The sequence below is a fragment of the Dasypus novemcinctus genome, chromosome 7, assembly GCF_030445035.2.
Source record: "Dasypus novemcinctus isolate mDasNov1 chromosome 7, mDasNov1.1.hap2, whole genome shotgun sequence".
Classification (NCBI taxonomy): Eukaryota; Metazoa; Chordata; class Mammalia; order Cingulata; family Dasypodidae; genus Dasypus; species Dasypus novemcinctus.
In genome coordinates this window covers 122,323,395-122,349,730 of record NC_080679.1, presented here as the reverse complement: position 1 = coordinate 122,349,730, position 26,336 = coordinate 122,323,395, and the positions used below count along the sequence as shown (strand labels likewise).

Here is a 26,336-nt window from a genome sequence, read left to right as displayed (position 1 = left end):
TCCCACCTTGGGTTTCTAGCCTTGTCTCCCTAATCTTCAGCTGGGTTTCCACCCTCAGCTTTCACTGACCTCCTATCTTAGTTTGCCCAGCTTCCATGACAAGTAACAAACAGTGCGTTGGCTTAAGCAACAGGAATTGACAGTTTTGAGGCTAGAAGTAAAACAGTCACGGTATTGTAAGGGTTCGCTTCTCCCCAGAGTCTGTAGCATGCTGGTGTTGGCTTATCTTTGGGTTCCTTGGCTGGCCTCTCTGCCCCCTGTCACTTGGTGAGGTTGTGTCCTTCCTGGTGTCAGCCCCCAGGGTTCTGCTGACTTCTCTCTTCTGCCTCCTCCCTGTGGCTCTCTGACTTCTGGCTTCCAGTTTCTTCTCTTTAAAAAGAAGGTCTCCAGTACTTTGCATGAAGAGCTGCCCTCATTCAGTTAGACTGCATTTTTACTGAACATCTTTAAAAGGTCCTGTCTACAAAAAAGTTTACACCCCCAGGAACACCGATTCAGCGTGAATGGAGGGTGCCTGGGGGTGCAGTGAGCCCCCATCTACAGAAGCTGTCTTTCGCTCCAGCACATCAGACAGGCCCTCTACTGGGAGATCTGTGAATCACAGAAAGGGGATTGAGGGACTTCTCCAGGAAAAGGAGGCTCCTTTCATCAGTTTATTGTCTGAAACCATCAGAAATCTTGACTTTGTGATGGTGGGGAGAGGGTGTGAGAAAGCAGGGAAGTCCTGCTTTCTGACCTATTGTCCTTTTCTCTGATGTTCTCAGTAGACCTATGAACAGCTCTCATTTCTAAGCACAGCCTGATTCCATGCCACGTGCCTCATGTACATTATGACATTTAATCCTCATGGATACCATCACCTCCTCCCTTTCTCTAGATGAGGAAACTGAGGCATGGAAAAGGGAGACCGCTTGCTCAAAGCTTCACAGTTATGGAGTCAGCATTCAAACCCAGTTCTGACTCTAGAAACTATTGTCCAGTAAGAAACAAATGCACCCTGTGAAGCTGCTGTGCGGAAGGTTCTAGCTCTCCTGGCTCTCAAATGACAGCTCCAGACTAGCTTTTTTACCATCTGTCCCTAGAGGGGATAAGCTTGCCCACCTGTTCTTCCTTTGATGCATCCTCGTCCTAAACGTTGCAAGTCCTGGCTTTGTTGGAATCTACCAGGTGCAGGGGGGGATTTCTGAGCAGTGGTAGAAGACATTTTCCCACAAATACAGGGATAGAAACAAACAAATCACCTGGGTGTTTCCACACAAATAGAGGGATAGAAGGGGCCCTAGAGGCTATGTCTTTGAGTTCTCACTTTGGAGCAAAAAACCACTCTCAATGACTTAAATTGACAAGGAAATAATTGACAGGCTGTTAGATGGTTGGAGGACCAGGCCTGGAAACCAGGCAGGAACAGCGGTGGTGGATGATGGACAGGGTTGTGGCCAAAGTCAGGCCACACAGTCAATCGAGTGTAAGAACTGCTGCTGCCTGGGTGCCACAGCCAGGACCACCACTGCTCCTGACACAGCTGCGCTGGAAGCTGCCACTTTCCATGCTTCTGTACCCTGGCTTTAGCTCCTCAGCTGGTGGGAGGCAGGTGCACCTCAGAGGTCACAGGCTTCCCCTGGCTGCAGGGGAGGCTTTTCTGCCCCCCCCCCTTTTTTTCCCTTTTATTCTAATAAGGTCTACGCACACACTATTTCCCATTTCAACCATGTTTTAAAAAATACTTTTAATTGTGGTCTGATATGAACAATACAAAATGTCCATTTTAACCACTTTCAAGTGTACAATTTAGTAAATTAATTATATTCACAATATTTGTATTGTCATCACCACCATCCATTATCATGTTTTCAACATTTTAAAGTGAGTTACTTTCACGATGTTGTGCTTTTTCTCTATTGTTTTTTGTTCTCAATTTCATTTATTTCTGCTCTAATCTTTATTATTTCTTTCCTTCTGCTAGCTTTGGGATTGGTTTGCTGTTACTTTTCCTAGTTTCTCTAGTTCAGTTAAATCTTTGAGTTTAGCTCTTTCTTCTTTAATATAGGCATTGAGGGCTATACATTTCCCTCTAAGACTGCTTTTACTGTATCCCATAAGTTTTGTTAAGTTGCGTTCTCATTTTCATTTGTTTCAATATATTTACTAATTTCACTTGCAAATTCTTCTTTGGCCCACTGATTATTTAGGAGTGTGCTGTTCAGCCTCCACACATTTTCAAATTTATTTTTTTCCCATCTACTTTTGATTTCCAATTTCATTCCATTATGATCAGAGAAGGTGCTTGGTATAATTTCAATCTTTTTATATTTATTGAGTGCTGCATTGTGCCCTAACATGTGGTCTATCCTGAAGAAAGATCCACAGGCACTTGAGAAGAACGTATAACCTGCTGAATTTGGATGCAGTGTTCTGTATATGTCTGTTAGATCTACCTTGTTTATAGTATTGTTCAAGTTCTCTGTTTCCTTGTTGATTTTCTGTCTAGTTGTTCTATCTAATGATGTGAATGGGATGTTGAAGTCTCCAACAGTTATTGCAGAGGTGTCTATTTCTCTCTTCCATTTTCCCAGAGTTTGTCTCCTGTATTTTGGTTAGGTACATAGATATTTATGACTGTTACATCTTCCAGGTGGATTGTCCCTTTTATTAATATATAATGGTCTTCTGTTTCTCATAACATTTTTTGCATTTAAAATCTGTTTTGTCTGATATTAGTGTAGCTATCTCTGCTCTGTTCTGGTTACTATTCATGTGGAGTATCTTTTTCCAACCTTTCACTTTCAGCTGGTTTGTATCCCTGGGTCTAAGGTGAATTTCTTGTAAGCAGCATAAGGATGGCTCATGTTTTTTTATCCATCGGTCTGTATATTTTTATTGGGGAGTTTAATCCATTCACATTCAATGATATTACTGTAAATGCACTATTTACTTCCCCCATTTCATTCTTTGTTTTTCATATGTCATATCTCATTTTGTCATTTTACTCTTGGTTATCCTTTCTGCTATTCCTTCATCCATACTCTCCTCCAAGCCTGTCTCTCCTGTCTTTTTCTTTCATGTTCTAAACCTTCCTTTAATATTTCTTTTTGGCAAAGGTGGATTCTTTTTTGCAAATGCTTAATTTCTGTTTGTGAATATTTTATATTCACCTTCATATTTGAGGGACAATTTTGCTGGATAAAGAATTCTTGTCTGGCAGTTTTTCTCTTTTGGTATCCTAATTCTATCATACCACTGTCTTCTCAACTCCATGGTTTCTGAAATCTGTGCTTAGTCTTACTGGATGTCCCTTTTATGTGATGGTTTGCTTCTTCCTTGCTGCTCTGAGAATTTTCTCTTTGTCTTTTACATTCTGAGTAGCATGTGTCTTGAAGTAGACCTATCTGAGTTTATTTTTACTGGGGTATGGTGTGCTTCTTGGATGTGTATGTTCATTTATTTCATGAGAGTTGGGAAATTTTCAGCTATGATTCCTGCAAATACTCTTTCTGTCCCTTTTCCCTTCTCTTTTCCTTCTGGAACTCCCATGACATGTATGTTGTTGCATTTTGTGTTATCATTCAACTTTCTGAGTCCCTGCTCAATTTTTCCTTTCTTTCTCTCTTTTATCTTTTCTCTCTTCAAGTTTATCTCTTCTGTCTTCAGTATCACTTATTCTTTCTTCTATCATTTCGAGTCTGCTCTTGTATGCCTCAAATGTGTTTTTCATCTCACCTACTGTGTCTTTCATTCCCATAAGCTCTGTTACTTTTCTGTTCAGGATTTCAAATTCTTCTTTGTTCTCACTCAATATCTTATTGATGTCCTTTATCTCTTTACTCATACTGTTTTTCAACTCCTTAATTTGGTTTTGGAAATTTGTGCGCATCTTGTTGATTAGTTCTCTTAAATTCTGTATCTCTTCTGGGCTTTGATATATTCCTTTCCTTGGGCCATGTCTTCTATTTTCTTAGTATGGCTTGGGATTTTTTGCTGATAACTAGCCATCTGACTAGGATGTACTTTACTCAGATGCTCAATTTCTTTCTCTTTTATAGGAATTTAGTGGCAGGAGGCTGTGTGTTACCACTGCTCTTTGATTCTTGGCTTGACCTGGATTGTTAGGATTATCCTACTGGTTGCTCAAAACTGGGTACCAGACCCAGTAATTGGTTGTAGAGTTGCTTCTTAGGGCCTTGGGGAGGGAGGCTGGAGGTCAGAAAAAGCCTCTCCTACTTATTTTTAATTTTCTTAAGTGCACTTCCTTGATCTGCCAGCAAATGGTGTTCTTTGGCAGTCCTCAGTTCAATGCCTGGTCAGAGTGTATTTGTTGCAACACAGGTGGGATCAGTGTGATAGAGCTTCCTCTCTGGAGGTTATGAGCCTTGTAATTCAAGGTTTCTCTGAGACAATTTTCCAGACTTCTCTGGCAGCCGCCTCCCTTTTCCTGGGCTGGAAATATTTCCACTCCCCTCTGAGTCCTCAACAATCAGTCCCTAGTAGAGGAGGAGATTGGGAGGGTTGTATATCTTTAGCCTCTTGCCGGCTCCAAGGCAAACAATGGCTTCTGGGACACAGCAGTCCAACTTTGTAGGCTATAAGCTGAGTCAGCCTTAGGCTATGTCCCTCTCTCTCCCCTTTCCTGGGGTGGTAGGTGTCTGGAGCCCCCTTTGCCTGCAGTCGCAGGCCCAGGGGCCTGAGAGTTCTAAAGTGTCTTTAGTGTGGAGGAGACTGCTGCTGGCTTCGACTCACACGTCTGTCATGGCAATTTCCCTCCTTTGTCCCTCTCTCCTCTGGGTGGTGTTCAGCCTTTGCCTGGTGTCCTACACCAGAAGATTTTTTCCAAGGCTGTTTCAGCCTGTCCTCTGGCTATTTTTCTGGAGAAGAGAGTCCTGGGTCTTTCTAGTCTGCTATCTTCCTGGAAGTTGATATTGTGCTTTTTACTGTTTTGGGAGGGACTGGGACCTCATACATGCAAAGCATGTGCTCAACCGCTGAACTACACCCACTCTGCTGTTGTGCTTTTTTTAAAAATGTATTTTTTTATTTCTCCCCATCCCTCCATTGTCTGCTCTCTGTGTCCATTCACTGTGTGTTCTTCTGTGTGTGTTTGTATTCTCATTAGGCGGCTCTGGGAATTGATCCTGGGACCTTCCGGAGTGGGAGAGAGGCAATCACGCTCTTGCACCACCTCAGTTCCCTGATCTGCTGTGTCTCTTACGATCTCTCCTCTGTGTGTCTTTTTGTTGTGTCATCTTGCTGCACCAGCTCTCCACATGGGCCAGCTTGCCTTCACCACAAGGCCCTGGGCATTGAACCCTGGACCTTCTATATAGTAGACGGAAGCCCAATTGCTTGAGCCACATCCATTTCCCTGTTGTGCTTTTTTGATGCAGGGTAATTCTGGCAACCCACGAGGACTTAATTGGCATGGGCTCCACAGAAAGGTTAGATGGTGGGCAGTCTCTCTAGACAAAAACGTTCACAGCAGTGGTCATGCAGTCAAAATCTTTTCCCATCTGCCACTTAAATTACAGAAGAGGACAGAGTTGTAGACAGGAAAAAATGGCTTATTCTCAAGGCCATGGCAAATAGTTTTTGTTTTCCTGTGCCTGCACCAAGTAGCTGATGGTCAGTGGAGGGAGCACTCTGTAGGGGCTCTTGAGGTTCTGTCTGGTTGGGGAGGGATGGGTGCCACAATTGCTTTGCTGTTCTACAGAATGTACCTTCCCAAACAAGCCATTTAAACAGAAGCACAGGTTGTTTCCCTCTGGGACACCTGAGCTTGTCTCCTCTCTAGCCTTTCACCCTAGTTTGTGGATGATTACATACCAACCATTTCCTATATTGGGCATTTTCATTTAGCAAGATGATAACAAAAAAAGGTTTAGTAAGAGGCTGTATATGTATAGATTCTAAACTAGTCCGTCAACCTCACTGTGCATTATAGAATCACTCAGAGGCCTGTAAGAAGTAGATTCCTCTGTCCCACCAAAAGCCAACTAAATCAGGTCCTCCTGGGCTTGGGACAACAAAATCTTCAAACGTCTCTTGGTGTTTCTCACACAGCCAGTCTGGCACAACTGCACCTGGGAAATCACTTCACCCAACAGAACTCTGTCATCTGTAAGTAGAGCGGGCTCTGTCACCTCTGCATCAGCCGAAGTCTACCAGAACCCAAGGGTGGAGGATTTCCAGGCCTAGAAAAAGGTGGGTTATATTTACATCTGCATCTATCTCATCACTCGAAACACAGTACTGCAATTGTTCAGGACCACCTGCTCGACTGTACGGTGAGCCAGGCCTCATTCAGGTGCCCTCTTGCAGTTTCTGGAACCTAATGGGCTTTTAATTTGTGATAAATGAGTTACTTGAGGGGACATTGCTGCTGCCTCCACTGAACACCAGGTCAAATCAGGGTAGTTTTAAAAAAATTTCTCTCCCCTTCCCCACCCCCCAGTTGTCTGCTCTCTGTGTCCATTCACTGTGTTCTTCTGTGTCCAATTGTGTTATCAGTGGTACCTGGAATCTTTGTCTTTTTGTTGCATCATCTTGCTGCATCAGCTCTCTGTGTGTGTGCTACTTTCTTCACGCTGGGCGGCTCTCCTTATGGGGCGCACTCCTTGCACGTGGGGCTCCCCTACATGGGGGACACCCCTGTGTGGCACAGCAGTCCTTGCATGCATCAGCACTGCGTGGGCCAGCTCACCACATGGGCCAGGAGGCCCTGGGTTTGAACCTTGGACCTCCCATGTGGTAGGCATACGCCCTATCCATTGGGCCAAATCCCCTTCCCCAGGGTAGTTTTAAAAACTGAAATCTACTTCATAGCCAGCAGCCTCAAATACTTCACAAGCCTGAAATACTTTCTGAGGCCCAAGAGCCTGATCTTCAGAAGCCCAGGTCTGGACTGTCAGAAATCCCTTCTATACTCCAAAAGGCCTAAGCTGGCTGGTTCAGGATTTGGGATGAGTCCCTGTACTCATGCTGCTCAGCGGCAAGTTTTTCGACTAGAATGCCTGTAATAAAGCCACAGAAGGCTTTGTGCCAGGCACTGTGTCCTCAGCATTTTACTTAACTCATCTGATCCCCACAACTTTGTGAAGTAGGTGTTAGTGCTTTTTTTTTGCTGTACACATGCAATGGTCCCTGAGAAGTTAACAAGCTGGGAATAGGTCCAGGCATTCTATTTCCAGAGTACATGTTTTTAACCAGTACAAAATTTATGAATTAATGAGATCCTTTTCGGGTATCGTGAATACAGCTTTGCTCTATGCTAAGCTGGCCGGATAAGACTATAAAAAAAATTAGATCTAACCATCTGTCAAAGCAACTACTTCTCAGACTTCAGCAGCAGGTGTACTCTTAGCACAGGAGCCGAAAGAGCATTCTCCTTGCACTGCCTCAACCTTTTATTTGATACTAGTATCTGGCTCCTTTACGTGTGAATCCTGGCCAGGTGAGACAAGTTTCATGTCTAGATGTCCCTAGACTGGCCCATCCTGCCACTGGAAACTCACATAAGACGCAGCAGGTACCTGAAATAAGTCAACTCTAATAAAGAGTTGCCACTCTTGCCACCTTCTCTTACAGAAACTCTGGGGATTGCCTTCACTTACAAGGGGGTCAACAATGTCAAACACGGACATTTAGGTGTTGAGACAAGGAGGGCCAGCCTGAAATAGGCAGACACCTAAGTACCCAAATCCAAGCAGAGCAAACAGGGAGTAAAAAAGCAAGTAATAAAATACCAAATTGTTGTAATTATTTAATGAGGTGGGGAAATAAATGTTATGAAATATATTGGTTATTACAAAGTAACAGGTAGATGATAGCTTCACTTTTGGTAAAAAAAAAAAAAAAAGTTAAAAAGTATCATCATGTGTAAAAACGGGACAGATTTCCAAAGATCTACAGTATCTAGTTCTGTTCAGTGATTAAACACTCTTCCTTTTGCCTTTTTCGTACTTTTTGGAAGCATGATTACTTCTCAAACAAAGCAAGCTCCTGGAAGGAACGTTACCAAATGCTGGGAGTTGGGAGTCCAGCAGCCAAGGTCTGAACCCCAGGAGGGCAGGGCCAGCCTGGCACCCATGGTCAAACTCAGTTGCAGAATCTAGTTCTTTTCCTATTGGAATGCTACTTCTAAGACCGTCTACCCTACACTTGGTATTCTCAGTGTACTTGTATTTAATGAGACTCCATGAAGGTTAACTGGTGTTAAGAGCAATATGATGCTAGCCAGTCTTGAATACTCTGAAATAGAACTACCCTACCACATAGAACACAGTAGAAACCAAGTGCTCCTATAAGAAAACTCACCTGACTAAAACACCAGCTTTGCAGGTTTTCTCTGACCTTCCTTCATATTCAACTTACACTGCCACTCTGTGTTTCATGGATTCTGGAAGAGGTAATTTTTTCTCACAAAGACACTAACATAAATGTTGACAAATTTGAATGAGGAATGTGCCATTCTGTCTTAAAAAAAGGTCTCTGCAAAGTTACCAAATATAGAACAACAGCTTATACCTATATTGATGCAAGTGAGGCTCAAAAAGCCCAGATTTTCTCCAATATTAAGCCTGCAAGGAGCACTTTGTTGAACAAGTAGTATATAAAAATTGATACCACCTTGAACCTAAAGTGCTTCTAAGGTATTTCCCAAAGCTCTGATTTTTTGAACTGTAGCATTTCCAAGAAGGATCAAGAACTGCTGTGAAAGTCCAAGAAAAAACCCAAACCAAAAAATCCAAGACTACTTTCTGTATCACCACTGCCTCTCTACAACACACTCTCCCCTGCCTTTTAGTGAGTTAGTACTGCCATCTTTGCCATAAAAATTTTCAGGCACCAGGAAAGGTACAGAGAGAATTCTGTTAACAATGACATACATTTTGGGGAAAAAAGATTTTTAAATATTCTTAGCTTTGCCCTTGGGCAACCAAGAAAAAGTGAATTGCTTTATAACCAAAAAATAAAAAATTTTGCTGAAAATAAAGAATGCTCAGTGCTTGCAACATGAGTACTCTTATTATATCAGTTCAAATCATCGAAATAAGTTCCTTTGTTAGAGCAAGGAAAGAAAATCCATTTCAGGACAAAGTTATTCAGGATGAAAGGCAGGTTTGTCTTCAGTGAGAGAACTGTCTGCTGTCAGATGATTTCCTGCTAATGTTTTTGAAGATTTTGGACTTTTCAATTTTCTTAGCTTTCTGGTAACCAAATCCACCACCTCCTCCTCTCTTTTTAAGTTTGCCATCATTGCTGTTCACATCTAAAAGGTGAATGTCAAGGAAATCAAGCAGTACAAGGATAATGAACACCAAGCTAACATCTACAGAGAAAAAAAATGCATGTACACTATTGTCTATCAACCTCTACCTGACCCTGAAGAAGGGAGAGAACCCTGTGAACATAAACCTATATGGCAATTTCCCGGAAAATTAAGAGATGGTCATTTAGCAGGGATGATTTTAAGTCCATGCTAACTGTTATGACTTACTTCCTCCACACAATGAAATTCAAGATAATTACTTATACAGAGTTAATAGGCAAATCAGGAAGAGTATTTTAAAAATATGTAAAAAATACCTCCAGTATGGAAGAGATTGCCCTGCCACTGTACATGCAGGGCAACACCTATTACTGTTATGAAAGGCAAAATGTCAAAAACAGTTTTATGATATTTTTCATTTTTTTAATACCCTATTTTTTAGTTTTCCTGTATGATTATGTATTCTACTTCTAATCTTTAAAACTGTCAATACTACTTTATACTACTTTTTCTACTAATTGAATTTGGCAATATATTAGGCTTCATTTTTGAAGACGTTTTAGATTGCAGAGGGGTTCAACTATGGCAGGGGAGGAGCACTGGTGTGGGGTGTCATTGATGGGGAATGCATGGGTGGGAGGGAGTTCTCCAGGGCATGCATATTGAGTATACAGATATGTTTATATGTTCATTGGGTATTGTCATAGTGGATAGACTTACACATGACAACTGAGGCAGTGCTGAGTTCCCATCCTGGGGAGCTCTGTTGCATTCCCCAATGGAACAGCAACAATTCCCCAAGTGCAAAGGCAAAGACTAGTGAAGAAGGATGGTCCAATGATGGGCCCTTGATACTGATGACTATGCTTATGAGCCTTTGTGCTTGAAATTTCAACTAGGCCTAGAGCTGCGGGATTCCTAAGAGTTACCTCCTGAGAGCCTCCACGTTGTTCAAATGTGGCCACTCTCTAAGTCAAACTCAGCATGTAAATGCATTACCTTCTCCCCAGCTTGGGACATGACTCCTGGGGATGAGCCTCCCTGGCACCAAGGGATTACTACCATCACCAGTTGGTGATGCAACTAGAAAAAGATCTTGAATAAAAGGGGAAAATGGTAAAGACAAATGAGTTTATATGGCTGAGAGACTTCAAAATGAGTTGGGAGGTCATCAGATGGGTCGTGCTTACACACTTTTCAGCAGGATCCCAGAGACAGCCAAAGTAGATATGAACACAGGTACTGGTGCTCCCGAGGGCTACGGAGACACACAGGTTCTATGGTCATGGCAGATGGCTCTGGAGTTTATTGCCTTGCCAGCGGGCCCTACTTTGGAATTTGTGCTCCCGACTGTGATGGAGTTGGACTCAGATGGGACCTCTCTACACATGCCTCTTCTGTCACTTTTACTGGACCTGTGACTGGTGCTGGGTTTCTGTATGCTCAGGACACTTGAATCTCTGGACTGTCCATGTGCCAGCTGGGTCCTGAGCCTCAGCAGAGTTGCAACACCTACTTTTCAGTTTGTTGGACTTACCCAGGTCAGCTGATGGGGAGGTGAGAATGGTCAACCACCACACCAGGGAACCAAGAGTGTCAACTGCAAGCAGAATTGCATTCATTAGTCATGTGGTATCTAAGCCCCCTCTTGATTTAGAGGTGGAATGGACATCACCATCTCAGTGTCCACAGGATGGTGGAATATAATATGGATTGGAGTGGACTTGCTGGTATTCTACTATAGAACTGCTGTGACTGTAGCAATGGAAGAAATTTTATCATTGAGGTGGAGATGGTGGCCACAGAAGTTGCTGAGCACAGGGAAAGGAAGAGGTGTAATATGGGGCATTTTTGGGATTTGGAGTAGTCCTGAATGATATTGCAGGGACAGAAACAGGACACTGTATATCCTACCATAACTCTCTAGATGGACTGGAGGAGAGTGTGAACTACAATGTAAACTATGGTCCATGTGGTGTGGCAGTGCTCCAGGATGTATTCACCAAATGCAACGAATGTGCCTTGCTGATGAAAGGGGATGTTGATGTGGGAGGAGTGTGGGGGGGTGAGGAGTGGGATACATGGGAACCTCTTAGGTTTTTTAATGTAGTGTTTGGTGCAATTGGTTTATATTTTTTAAAAAAAAGACAATAAAAAAAATTTGCTTAAAAAAACCCTCCAGTATCAAAACACCTGTTACTGATTTGGGAATGCCTCACCAAGTGAAGCAGCAGTCCTTCCCTTCACTTGATCCAGCACGTGGGCATGGACACGGGCATTTACTCAAAGCCTAGAGTGGGGTTGGTGACCCCAAATTTGGTCCTCTAGAGCCCTCAGGAGTTACCACCATAGCAGTAAAGAAAAGGCCTTTGTTTTAGGTGGTTCAGGGTCTTCTGCCAAAAATGAGATAAAAGAGCACAAATTATAAATTGCAACAGAAGTAAATGGAGGAATTCTCTGTGCCTTTGAACTTGAGCAACACTTAAATTTTATTTTCTTTTGCTGGTCTTGCCACTTCCTTGTATAAAATCCTTCAATGGCTCCAAGAGAACAAATGTGCTTCGGAGATTCTGGCTCCTCCAAGTACCATGCTTGGTACAGCCTCAGCACCCAGCTGAGATTGCTGCTTCACCCCCATTGCTGCCAGGAATGCACACCTACCCTGGAGCCCCCTCCAGTCAGCCCCCTGGCCTTATTTAAGGCCTGCATCATAACTGTATCCTTAAGCAGTTCCTGCTCCAGTAATTACTCCTGGCTTACTCTGTGCTACCTCTATGTCCCGTGCTCACTGTGACCAGCAGAGCGTCCGAACACCTGAGCCTCCGGACCTGAGCCAGAGGCACATGCCAACCCAATTGTTAAGTCCCCAAAGCCCATCCAGCTTTTACCCCTTAGTTCCTGGAGGAGTTTGTATCAGTGAAGAAAAGGATACTCAGATCAACAAAAGGAGGCACCTTGAAACCGAATGACAGAGCAACCTGAGGCAAATTTAAATTATTAACATTATAGATTTGTTTCAGAGAATGGGAATCATATGCTCGGATGTATGACTTATAAGCTTCTTGGGCTGACTTATGAAGGAAGTAGTTCTTTTCAATCAATTTCTCAAGCTGAAATGGAAACAAACATTGGTTTTAGTAAAAATTAAAAAAAACGTCATTTGTCCTAAACATGCAGGTTTCCATGCAATAGAACAAAGCCACCCCTTAAAAACATATGTTCCAATCACTTGCTCCAGGCCTTGGAACACTGCAAAATTATGCTGCAGTCACAACAGTGCCTGGAGGGCATGCGCGGAACTGAGGGAGAGAGCACAGGAAGGTGAGAACCAGCATGGCATGAAACCTGTGCGACCACAGGTCAGTGGGGAGGAAGGGGGCGCCGACTGGCCCCCGAAGCACCACGAGGGCAGTGCCAGAACTGGGTTACCTCCTACTTACTAGGCATACCTGAGACTGAATGTCAGAAATTTTGGACCAGGAAAACTCAAATTCACTTAATGGTACCTGGAAAACAAAAGTACAAAGATTAGTAAACTAGGATGGGTCAACATTCAGATTTTTAGATGAGGAAAAAAAGTTTACAACGCCCCCATGAACGGCAGGGGAAATGATGCCTCTGAGGCAGAGGTGGTTTCAAGGCAGCTCATTTGGTCCTAATGGCAGGAAGGATGACCAGGACCGCGCAAGTCCCCTGCGACAGACATTAAAATCTGTTCCTTCATGTTTGGGTGGAATGGAATGAGCCAAAGCCAGCTTAGGTGGGGACTGAATGAGAGGCAACTGGGAAAAGTTTAAACTGCTTTTCCAAAATGGCAAACTGAGCAAAGGTAGGCAACAGGCAGTGGCCATCCTGGAGGTAGGATAGGAGAATGGGTTTAGGGTTGAAGTTACCTTTTTACAGTGAGAGACTTGAGATGATAAGGGAGACACTGAAGGTAAGACACAGGAGCCTATGAGAAAAGGACAGAAGGAGGAGGGAGTGAAAGGGGATCTCATTGCTTCAGCTGAGGTAAGAGGAAAAGACAATAGGATGAAGAGATACAGAGAAGATTGTAGGAAGGGGAGCAGCAGACAGAAAAATTGAGCAAGAAAGAGAGCTTGAAAGGAGTGGAGGAGGTTTCAGAGAGAGCTGTGGAGAATGGGGACACCGCTGAGCAACATGAAACTCAAGGGCCCAGGCAAGTGGACAGTGCTTTCTGTCCATACCTCTCGGCCAGCACCCCACACAATCTCACCTGCTTACCTGCTGTAACAACTATTACATCAGCACTGACACATCTAGAAATGGCGTTTAAAGTCACCTAAACTGGCAAACAACCTCTACCAAGAGGAATCTGTTCTCAACTTAAGATTTTCCAAGCAAAGGTCTTTTACCTTGGATTGCTTCAAGTAACGAAGGAAACCCAATTCTTCTGGGCGCAAAATGAGCAAGGCATGTCCTCTTCCATTTAGGCCTCTGGCTGTTCGACCCACACGATGAATGTATTCCTTTGGCGGAAACAGAAAACCTAAGTTCTATGTTAACTCCCTAAGAACCTGTTATCAATGTGTTTGCGTTTCCGGGTGGTGGACAGAGGCTAGTCTGTGCATCTGTTTGCAGAAGGGGCACTTCCCACAGGGCTGAGCTGCACAGACCCCTCACCACCTTCACCATAAAGCTATTCCATCACTTCCCCTGGTACACAGCATCCCCAGAGGAAACGGGGCAAAGACCAAGGCTGAGGGAGGCCTGCACTGGGTGTTCACATTAACTCCAGGACCTAAATGATGAGTACTGAGAGTGCTCCATCTTTAAAATACTATTTTCCATGTTTGAATGCTAGGTTTATAATTCATACATATAATCCATTGTTCACTGAATACACAATTTACTATAAATTACAGAAACCTATCCATATTGTCCAGCAAGCAAATTTTACTTCTTTTTGGCAACTGCTGCTCTTAGAAGATCGTTATCATTCCAGGCATGTAAGGTTCCTAAAGGCAAGTCCCACTGATGGCCCTCAACCCTCCTTGCACACCCCATTTGGGCCCTGGGGAAGCCCTAAATACTTGGTGGCACCAGAAAAACACCACATCGCTACGTAGTTGACAGTGTACTAAGGGATAAACCCAATGCACGTGAGATACGGCATTGCTCAGCGCCCCTGGAGAGTAAGCACATCTGAATGTAGAACCACTCTGGAGAAGTCTGGAGGAGGCCAATTACCTTTGGGTCATCTGGAGGGTCATACTGCACAATCCAGTCGACTTCAGGAATATCCAGCCCTCGGGCTGCCACATCTGTACACAGCAGTATCCCCGAATCTGCATTGCAGAACTGGAAGAAGGTGCTTGTCCGCTTATTTTGCTTCTGCCTTCCCTAGTGTACATAAAAACACCCATTATAGTAGGAACCTGGAGGCTGTTTCTTGGAAATCTAGATGTAGAACCCCCAAAACCGCGGAGTTGCTCATCTATTTATTTCTAGTTCACTCCCTGGCTTGCTGAGTCCTGTGCCCACAACTGGACAGCAAGCCCCTCGAGGACAGTGTCTCTCACTCCTTCTTTCTATCCCTGCCCTCCATACTCATTAAGGCTCCCCACAAATGTTGACCAAATTACTTAGAATTAAGCTTAGAAAAGACAGCAGTAACTAAAACCCCACAACTTATATAACTTGATATGCATACAATATTAAAAAAAAAAAAACACCCCATCAACACTTACATGAATGGCCAAGACAGGCAAATCAATGTAGTTCAGCAACTCATAGTGGTATTTCACAGACATACAGGATGAAAAGAATACCATCATTTTCTTCTTTCGGTTCTTCTTAAGGAAGGTAAAGAGCAGAAGGAATCTCTTTTCAGAGGGACAAACAACATATCCCTAGAATTGATCCAAATGAGCAGATATAAATTCATTAAATAGGTATTTTCAGCTTCATGGGACAATATAATAGATTGAAAACACAGATAAATATTGCATATAGAATGTCATGCCTTACCTATGACAAACTTATTCCTTGATTATAAAAAGGCACTCCTAAAATAGCTTCTCCAATAACTTGGGGCTGGGGATTGAACCCAGGACTTTGTATGTAGGAAGCTGGTGCTCCTACCACTATGCCACATCAGCTTCCCCGAGTTGGTTTTTATGTTTGTTTTGCTAATTGTTTGTTTTTGTTTTTTTCAGAAGGTACCGGGAACTGAACCCACAATCTCCTGTGGGAGGTGGGTGCTCAACCGCTTGAGCTCCTCTCCCTCCAATGACTTTTAATAATTTCTAAAATAAGGCTAATTTTAACTCTTGATTTCTTCCACTGGCTACAATCACTGGATACTTAACAATTTTCTTATTTCAGAGGTTGGTCATCACCAATAGTTTCTGCAACCATAATACATGAAAATCTCTATTAATTAGAACCTTTAAAGCATATTAATAATTCTCTTTTTAAAAGGTCTCTCAGAGCAAAATCTCAAATAACCTGTTTAACTGCCCTGACAAGGCAAGAAAGTTGGGTAAACATATTTTAAAAAACTGACCAATCAATCAAAGGTTTTTAAGTAAAACTGAGCAACACGGACTATTTAATTCATCGAATACTAAGTCCCAAAATTCTGTTTTTCAGTCAGTCTAGTCTGGATCTTTGTCACATCCCATTTATATTTTTTCACAATTACATTCTCTGAAGTCAGTGTCTCCAGCTCCTGTGCACCTTAGCAAAAAGATATTATTAAATAACAATGATTTTCCCTGCATCTAAAATTGACAGTCCAAGGAATTTTAAATGTGATGAATGCCTCCCAAGAAGCAACTGGTACCAACACAAAGCAAAGAGAACTGATCCAATTATTGAGGATTTCATGTGCCTTATACCTGCAGATTCAGAGAATCAATGCGCAAGTTCATAATATTTGAATTAAAAGCTGATTAACTCATTTATTTTCTGGATGATCCTCTAAATAATTACAGGGAAACACTTATATAAGAGCCTTAATGTTTAGGATACTCATAAAAAGTACCTGCTCAAGACCATCCACTGTTGCATTAGTTTTATCATCATCAACACCAACATACAATGGCTCCTTTTTCAGAGAAATTCTTGCTAGGTCTTCAACTTTGCGAGTTTGTGTGGCAGAAAAGAGCATGGTCTGCCTGCGTACTAGAACAGATATATAAGAAATTAATCTAAATCTTTAAAATAATCTTTATAATCACTTCACAGCTATGCTCTAAGGAGAAATATCCAGAATGGGAGATGTGATATCACTACAGACTAAAGATATTAAAAAGGGTAATAAGGGAATGTCACAAACAACTTTGTCTATAAATCTGACCACTCAGATGAAATGGACAAATTCTTTTCAATGAAACTGCTAAAGATCACTTAAGAAGAAACAGAAAACCTGAATAATCTTATATATTACAGAAATTATAGCTAAAACATTAATGTAAAGAAAACTCCAAGCCCAAACGGTTTCACTGGTGAATTCACCAAACATTTGAGGAACAAACACCCCTTCTACACAAACTTTTCAGGAAATCAAAGAGGAAGTTTTACTTCTGAACTCTTTCTTTGGGTAAGCTTTATCCTGATACCAAAACCTGACAAAGACAGAAGAAAGCTATGGACCAAACACCTCATGAGCATAGATGCCAAACTTTGTAAACAAAATTTTAGCAAATGAATCCAACAAAATATCCTTTTTATATAAAAGGAAAATGAGTGCAACGCAGTCAAACAGAGTTATTCCAGGAATACAGGGTTGGTTTAACACCCTACACCCCTATTAGAATGGCCATCACAATAAGTGCTGTCAGGACATGAAGGAACCGTAATTTTCATACACAGCTGAATGGGAATGTAAAATTATACAACTTCAGAAAACAGGTAGCTGTTTCTTAAAAAGTTAAACAAACTTCTACCATAGGGTCCAGTCATCCCACTGCTAGGTAGTTAAACAAGAGAAAGGGATATCTATGACCACACAAAGACTTGCACATGTTCAGAGCAACTTTGTAACAGCCAAAAACTGTAAATACAAATGTCTATCACCACAGGTGAAAGGATAAACAAATTGTGGTATATTCATATAATAATGTAAATGAAAAGGTCTCTTAAACCTTATACCCAAGCATGAGCAATGACAGAAACAATAGGTAAATGGGACCTCCTCAAAGTTAAACACTTTTTTTGCTTCAAATCATTTTGTTAAGAAGCAACATACTTAATGGGAGAAAATATTTGGAAACCACATTTCTGGTAAACGTTTGATATCCGTTATATGAAGAGGTCATATAACTCAATGATAAAAAGACAAGCAACCCAATTTAAAAAGGGGCAAAAGACTTGAAGAGACATTTTTCCAGAGGAAATACAAATAGCCAAAAAGGACATGAAAAAGCTAAATACAGAACAGCTGTATGATCCAGCAATCTCACTACTAGGAATTATACAGAAGAACTGAAAACAACGATGCAAACTGAAAGCAAGGTATCTGCACATCAATGTTTACAGCAGCATTATTTTCAACTGCTAAAAGATGTAAATAACCTAAGTGTCTGTCAACTGCTGAATGGATTAACAAAATGTGGTATATACATATGATGGAATACTATCCAGCCATAAGAAGAAATGAACTTGGGTAGCACATGACAACATGGATGAATATTGAGGATATTAAGTTGAGTGAAATAAGCTCCACACAAAAGGATGAATATTTTATGTTCTCACTGATATGAACTTAATATAATGGGTGAATTTATGGAGTTAAACTATAGAGTGTGGGTTGGTAGGAACAGAACGTGGATTGAGGAACAGAAGCTGACGCTGAATGTATGTAAAATGTTTAATAAAAGGTTGAATACAAATATGTAGAAATTAATAGAATGGATGGTAACCTATTATAGTGAGTAAAACAAACAATGCAGATTCATAAATGTGATTGTGGCTGAAAAGAATAGTCTAGAGAGGTTAATGTTAATTGAAAGACAGCTAGAGAATAATCTGGGTACTGTATAATAGTGATTTCAATGGTAGATGAGGATTGTGGTTAATAACATAAATTCAAAAATGTTCTTCTATTACAAGGTGTGAAGAATACGGTAACATAATTAATGTATTAATATAACTTAAAGATGCTAAAAGTAAAAAAAAGAATATGGGGTGTAGTTTTATGAGCTGTGAATATGATCAAGCAATTTTTTTTTTTTCATTTTCTTCATTAACAAGGAGACCTTGGTCATGTTATTTTCACCAATCTGTGCTCATTTGTTTGTCTTTTAGAATACTGGAGAAACAAGTTTATTATCAGGACTAAATAAGATAAATGTGCCTTGACGGGATTTTTTTTAAAGTAATGTTTCCATGATTTGTTAAGCTGCCTTTTGCCTGTTATTTTATATTTTGAAGTTGAAATAAAGCTTAAAATAAAAAAGAGGGCATGGTCTTATAATAGGTATAAGCAGTATATAATGTTGCAAGTATAATGTTCAAGGTATGTACCACTCAAACACAACACAGAAGCAACCTGAGGAGTTAGAAGAAGTAAGAATATGATGGCAGGAGAAGAAGGAGACATGCTAAAACTGTTTAAATTGCACCACAGCTTCTAACACAGCAACACCACTATATTAGGTTGCCAGTGAATCTCATGCTTCCATTGCTAACTACTCCTAAGGTTGACTGGTAGAACTGCTTCACTGGGCTAAGATTAAAGCTTGGATGTCAATACAAGAGTTTTCCTATAGCAACAACCCTCACCTGACTCCAATAAGTACTTTATAACCCACATACAGATCCACCTACTTACCTGGCAGAAGTTTAATAATTTGCTTTAATTCCTCTTCAAACCCAACATCCAAGATACGATCAGCCTCATCAATAACAAGACACTGCAGGTTTTTATACATAAACCCTGGGGTATTCTGACAAGACAAAGGGCAAAGAAAAGCTGTTAGGTGCCATGTTTATCTTCTATACAGGACAATGAGACAGGCACATGACAGTATCTCTTACCTGCATATGGTCCAGGAGCCGGCCTGGTGTGGCCACAATGATGTTGATCCCATTTCCAAGTTTCTGTGCTTCAGCAGATCTGTTACTACCACCCATTATCAACCCATAGGTGTGGACGTGGTATGTCATTAGCTCCTTAAGCACACCAAAAGTCTGCATGGCCAGTTCCCTGGTAGGTGAAAGAATAAGGACTCCTGTTCCTAAGAAGTAAAGTATCATATATTGTCATGATGAATCCAGAACAGTCACCATAAACTTCTGATGAGGTAAGGGCAGTAAGAAACTGATCAAAAGCTTACCATTCCTGGGCATGAATTTTAACTTATAAATGAGTTCAACAGCAGGGATGAGAAATGCCAGAGTTTTGCCACTGCCTGTTTTTGCAGCTGCTAGAAGATCTCTAAATATTAAAGAAGTCAAGAAGAAAGACACCAAAGATTAGAACTGAACTAAAATGCAGGGTGGACAGATGACCCAACACATAAAGCAAACCAATTTTCTTTTCAATCTATGAACACTTGAAAACAGAGCTACCACTGTCCTGGCATCAATGTTAATAATCATACCTGCCTTCCAGAAGTGGTCTGATACTTTTATGTTGGATTTCAGTCATGTGTGTAAAGCCCATTTCTTTTATTGCCTTCAGGGTGTTTTCATTGACAAGATTAGCTAGGGATGTGAAGGAAGTATCCTCAAAAGCACCTACAAAGAAAAGAGTTCATCATTAGGAAATGTATCTTAAATGCTTGATGACTGCTAAATTATGTAAAATCCACAGCCTATATGGTGGTGGTAAAGAATAAGGAGAATGGAAAAGTACAGTCAAAGGACTTCAGTGAAGTGAAAATGCCAAGAAGGGGTGGGAGTGGGGGAATGGTGATGATGAAAAAGTTCAGAGAGAAATGAAATGTTTAAGAAATCAGATATAAAAAGTGAAAACAGTCAGTACAATAACTTGAGTGAAAAGTCAATCAAAAAAGTAGTTAATATCACTCCAAAAAGACAACAGAGAAGAGGCAGATAGAGCACTGAACCCACATACCAAGTAATGCAGGGGGGTTCTTCAGCAGGGGAACGCATCAAAATCACCCACTCCCCACAGCCAGCCATGAGCTTGCGCTTTCCAACCTTGGCACAAAATTGCCCTGGTTGAGAACCACTGCCACAACCTTTCTGATTCTGGTTCAGCAGGTCTGGGGTTGGGCCTCAACAGTTTAACAAAAAAACGAAATCAAACAAACAACTCCAGCAACTCTGATACTTCTGGTTAAGAGCAACTGATTCTAGTTCAAATGCTTCATTTTAAATGTAAATAAACAAAGCTCTAAGGAGGTTAACCTGAAGCAAGTTCTTCAATATGAACTTTTATCTTTCTTTTCTTATTAGTAACCGAGCCAGCATTAAACCTTTGGCCTCCATTTTTGGGCCAATGATTTCCCACTACACCTATGGAATAAAAGAACCCTAAAAACTGTAGACATGCATATAAAGATATTTAGTGTTAGGACTGGAAAAAGGGGGAATAGAGGAAAGAAACAAGAACTAAGCTATCAAAAAGCAGAAGATAAAAAGAAAGATGTATCTTGTTGAGATCTACTTTTCCCAGGTAAACTAAAAGTAACAGCTGAACCTTCAAATCCTATAACCCAGATATATATTTAAAAACATATATCTGGAAAACCTTCTGGAAGTTACCTGTCAGTCCCAGGGGCAAGTTGGGCACTTCACTGTCATCTTCATCATTGGGCTTCTCCACACTGTTTTCTGTTTCTTCAGGAGCTCCAGCACCTTCTTCTTCAGTCTCCTCTTTATTTTCAGTTTTTGTTTTTTTTGCATCTTTGGTTTTAAAGGAAAAAAAACCCCAATTTTTTAAAAAATAAAAATACCAAATTTGATCACAAGATAAAATATTTGTGATGCAAAAAGACTTATGAATTCCTGGTCAAAAGCTTAAACATATCCAGTTTTTCTTTAAGAATCTCTTTTTCAAAGGCTAAACTTTAACTTGTGAGAAAGGATATTGTTATATTAAAAAGCCCAGAGTTACATACAGATTTACCAACAAAAACTTATTTTTAGGCTTCTTAATGTATTATATAATCTCATTAAGTGATCAAGAAAGTTTTCACAAGTTCAACTAAACATTTTAAGGATATTAAGTACAAGTTCTATACACTTCACCAAAAAGAAGAAAAAGAAAATCCACGTGATTTAATGTTTTATTTTTAAAAAAACTCATTATAAGCAGTGACTGTTTTCTCCCATGTCCATTAAATGTAAATTTTCTATAAAAGCTACTTTTGTTTTGAAGATGAAAGAAAAAAGCCCCAAAGCAATAGGTAAGCATTTTAAGCACGTAAAGAACAGAAAAACAAAGGTTCTTCATGTTATTACAGACAATAAATTAAAGGCAACTACCCACTTAGGGGGATGACAGAAAATGGACTGCTTCTTAACAACAGTGGCGAGGGAGAGGAAAGGGAATCCTAGTTTCCACACTCAGAACTCTCACAATGTTGTCCTGGACTTCCGGCTGTACCTCCCATTATGTTCTTACGTATTCCACTCTGGATTGAATGCGTCTACCGATGTGCTGGCCTTCACAGACATCGGTGGCAGTTACTGACATTATACTTAGGACAGAACTGACATAGGTCAGAACTTAGGGCTCTTCACAGCCGAGACCGGCCTCTTCTCTGAACCCCACTACCTCCCTTCTGGGAACTGGTCAATTCTCCAGGACATTTATGTTTAAAAGCCACAGATATTGAGCTAGTCTTCATGGTTTATCACTTTTCTTTTTCTTAGAAAGTTTTTAAACAGAATTCAATTTTCCAGCCCCATGACTGAATGCTTGAGTAGAAATAATGTGACTTTCTTGGGTATATTCAGAAGAACAATCCTAAAAGTATTAATAATAGGATTATACTCCATTTAAACCAATACTGGAATTCCTAATCCTAATGCTTTTCTCCATCTCATTTTGTTTTCTGGTCAAGCAATTTCTTATAAACCAGAAATGGGTTAGTCTGTAGGCAGTATGTAGACAGTCATGCATATATGGAAAAGTTTAAAGCTTCTTTTTAAATGAAACATGTATTTCAGATAAGATGGACAATTAAGATATTCAAACCGAGGGGTCAGCAAACTTTTGCTTTAATGTGCCAGACAACAAATATTTTAGACTTTCTAGGTCATAAAGTCTTTGTCTAAACTACTCAACTCTTCTGCCTAGAGGTGAAAGCAGCCATAAAGATGAAGTGAACAAATGGGCACAGCTGTGACCCAAGAAAACTTTACTTAGAAAAATAGGTAGGAGGCTAAACAGTTTGCTGACTCCTGTTCTAGCCTACTTTTTTAAAAGACATTTTTAATTTTTAATTTTTTAAATGAACCAATTGTGATACATTTTAGTAAAGCATAAATCCATCCGAAGTGTACAATCAATGGCATTCTGTACTAATCACATTGTTGTGCATTCATTGCCCAATCATCCTTAGAGCATTTTTATTACTAAAGTAAGAATAAAAAAAAAAAAACCAAGAAAAACTCACCACCTCTCATTCTAAGCTTCCCCTGCTGAACATACCTACTATTCTGTTTCTTTCTCTCTAGTTTATTTGTATTTAAATTTTGTAAAAAAGTCCTATATGTAATATTACACGTATTTGTATTTAACATGAGGTTTCACTGTGTCATACAGTTCCATATTACAGTTTTCAGATTTCATTCTAAGTAATATACATGACCTCAGACTTACCCTTTCAACCTATCATATCCATATAATAGCTCTGCTAGGTACAAACACTATGCATCATATCCATATAATAGCTCTGCTAGGTACAAACACTATGTCTAGCCTACATTTGAATCTCTGCTTGTTCTCACCAAGCAAAATGCCTGTTTCCTCACCTGTGCTTATTCAAATTCAAACATCTTCAAATAAACCGTCTTTTCCACCCTAAACTTTGTTCTGACCATTCTATTTGGAAACTAATATTAAATTTATTTGGAAGTTGCTTAATTGCTCTTTTATATACTTTATCACTTTACATATTAAATTACCACTAAGTTCCCTTTCAAGGGAAGGAATTTATGGTAAGAAAAGACAGTAAAAACAGAAGTAAATGAAGAATTATTAATATAAAGTCTCTTGATACATAAAGACCTGGGAAGATAATGTTCTACTGTCATCCACATTTCTTTAGTGTAATTCCAAATTCTGTTTGCAAACAGGTAACTGGAAACACCACGCCATAGTATGTTCTGTTTATCATAAAAATCCCAGCTACCTGCCACAGAGAAAAGCAAATTTCTAGAATTCTAGTGTGAGGTCTTTTCAAGCTTGTTAGTGAATGGAAGAGCATATCATATGGCTCAGTAATTAAAAAAAAAATTAAAATGCTCCCCTTCCCACCACCAAATTGTTTCCTTTAGCCATCAGGTTAATTTCTGGTGTCCTGATAAAGATAGGGGATTCTTGTGTCACAAACACAAACTAACAATAACAGAGGGAAGATGGTATGATAACTGTGAAAAGCTTTTTGAATGGCTCAAGTTCAAGCACCCACCAGGCCCAGCATTTTCTGCCATTTTTCTCTTTTTCTTCTTCTTTTTCTTCTTTGTTTCTGAATTGGGTGACTGTGTTGCTGCTTCCCCATTGGCTAAGACAGTAGATTTCTTTCGAGATTTTTTAACTTTATGATTTTTCATTGTTTCATTAGACATGTCTCTATTTTGGGTATCTGACAAGCCCACATCCATAGACTGTTTTAGGGATTTCTTAATTTTTCCAGCTTCCACAGTTACTTCAGATGCATCTCCATTTTGGATTTCTGATAGGCTCACACCTGAGGCCCCTGTTTAAAAACAGAACATAAATTATGACTAAGAAGGGAAGGTTTACTTAGAAACATTGGAATCCCAAATGAGAAATCTCATGGCTCTTTATTCCCTTGCATGTATACTATTAAAGTAACTAGTAATTTTATAGTGCTCTAGCACAGGAAATGTTTCCTTTAAGAAAAAATGCTGAAAAGGAAGAAATTTCTCTTTTGATTTCTTACCTTCAGAAAAAAAACAACACATACCTCTCTCTCTCCTTAAGGAGTTAAAGAGTTTGGAACAGGAAAACTCAATGAGGTCAAATATTTAAATGGGTGGGATCAGAAAGGGCAGTTCAAGATTTAAATATTTGACTTTTGATAAACATACAAATTGAAATACTGAAAAAGACATTTACATCTTATTCACAGAATTACTGCTTCTCATATAAATGTAACTTCAAAACATTCAACCCCAGCTTTCCTAGATGGCAGTGAATTAAGAATTCAGTTGATGAATTCACATATTTGTCTCAAAATTTACCATATACAAAAACCTGAGAATGTGTAACCAAAAGTTTCCATTTAGATATGGCAAAAGATAAAATGCAACACTATCTTTTATTCAAATTGCTATGTAAACTTACCCTAGAAGTAGTAACACTGTATTATTCCATGTTTTAGATATACAAAGAACTTAAAAAACACATTCCTAAAACTCAAAAACCACTTGCTTCCTCTAGAATTTCTTTCAATCTATTGATCACTGTTGAAAAACGACTGGGGTAAGGAGTAAAGCCTCCAACATTGCTCTCAGGAGTTTACATCTTATGTGGAACTCAAAATATTAACACAATTACTTCAAGATCTGTGGTCTGCTGTCTGAAGTTAGGACCGCAAATGAGGTAGATAAGAAAGCCGACATTCATGTAAGATCCTTTTCATTCACGTCTTTAGGAAGGACTCAACTATGTAGAAGCTTTTAAGTAACTTATAATAATAGGCTTGGGTGGGAGGTTAAGATAAAGGAAAGAGAAGCTTTGCGTCCACATGTTCAGAAGATATACAGAATGAAAATCAAAACTGCTGCAGTAGATTTAGAGAGCAAGAGAGAGAGAAGGTGGTGGTGAGAAAGGCGAGGCGATGGTATCAGTAAAACTTGGTGACACTTGAGATTTTTTGGAAGAAATATGCAAGTAAGATGCGTGAAGATGACAAAAGTCCCACATGTCTGGCTAGAAAGACAGGAAGGTAAGAAGATAAGGTGGGAGGCAAGAATGGGGAGGGTGGAGGTGGAAAAGTCTGGCCTATCTAGCTATGAAGTCCTGCTGGAGGTCTAGAAAGGAATTCGGAGACCTCCGAACCTATTTCTGTAAAGAAAAACTGATGCTCAGAAAGGTCAGGGGAAGAACTGGGGCCACACAACGAATCAGTATCGGTACGGAACTGACTTGACGTTGCCTTTTCCGTCTCAACAACTACACTTGCTCTTGGAGATCTGCCACGCAAGAGCGGAGTTGACACCTGAACAGCGAGACCCCTGCCGCTCGTCCCCGCACCCCATTCGCCCCGCCGGCAGCCCCAGACACGCACGAGCTTCCTCCGCCGCGCAAGCCCCGAAGCTCAGCGCATCTCACCCAGTAGCTTTAGATTTCGCTGCCGCAATTTTAAATTCCGCTTCTCGATCTTTTTGCGCAGGAGTTTCATCTGTAGGTGAGACATGATGTCCGCGGACAGCCTCCACCCCAGACAGGCAACCAGGTTCCTCCGCTCGCGCGGCTGACGTTACTTCCTTCTGGGCCGCACGTGCGTACCTCAGCAGACCGGAAGTGACTCTCAGGGAACGCGCAAGCCCTGCGGAGCGGAAGTACTTCCGGGCGCGTGCCCTGCGGTACCTTTGGCTACAGGAGTTTGAGTAGCGCCCCCTGCAGGAATGGAGGTCGAGCGGTGCACCGGGTTGATGTGCAGGAGCTGGCAGCTCACTAGGGCAAATGATCATCTTGGAGATTTATTAGCCGGAGTCTGGAGAGTTTGGTCTTCTCCAACTGGGAGACTAAAAAGACGAGGTAGGGTGGAGATTCTTAAGGGCTTTCCATTTTTATGTCATTACCCTCTTTGGACCCTGTACACTCTGGGAATTGAAGAAAACCTGAATTTTATTTTCAATGTTTCCGTATTCCTCACCGCGCACCTCAGTGAGATATACGCTCTCCATGCTCCTCGTGCACACATAAGTATAACAAAATTTC

At 40.7% G+C, this 26,336-nt stretch overlaps 1 protein-coding gene across 1 annotated transcript; it reads right to left on the bottom strand.

Moving 5' to 3' along the window:
* Positions 1-7,737: 7,737 nt before the first annotated feature.
* DDX18 (DEAD-box helicase 18) lies at positions 7,738-25,950 on the bottom strand. The gene is made up of 14 exons (XM_058301107.2): positions 25,725-25,950; positions 23,836-24,123; positions 20,960-21,100; positions 19,831-19,966; positions 19,564-19,664; positions 19,265-19,464; positions 19,059-19,173; positions 16,269-16,408; positions 14,971-15,132; positions 14,471-14,623; positions 13,636-13,749; positions 12,709-12,765; positions 12,192-12,369; positions 7,738-9,259 (listed from the first exon to the last, which is right to left on the bottom strand). The coding sequence occupies exons 1-14, from the start codon at positions 25,807-25,809 to the stop codon at positions 9,117-9,119; spliced, it is 2,013 nt and encodes a 670-aa protein (XP_058157090.1). The 5' UTR covers positions 25,810-25,950; the 3' UTR covers positions 7,738-9,116.
* Between the last annotated feature and the right edge of the window lie 386 nt (positions 25,951-26,336).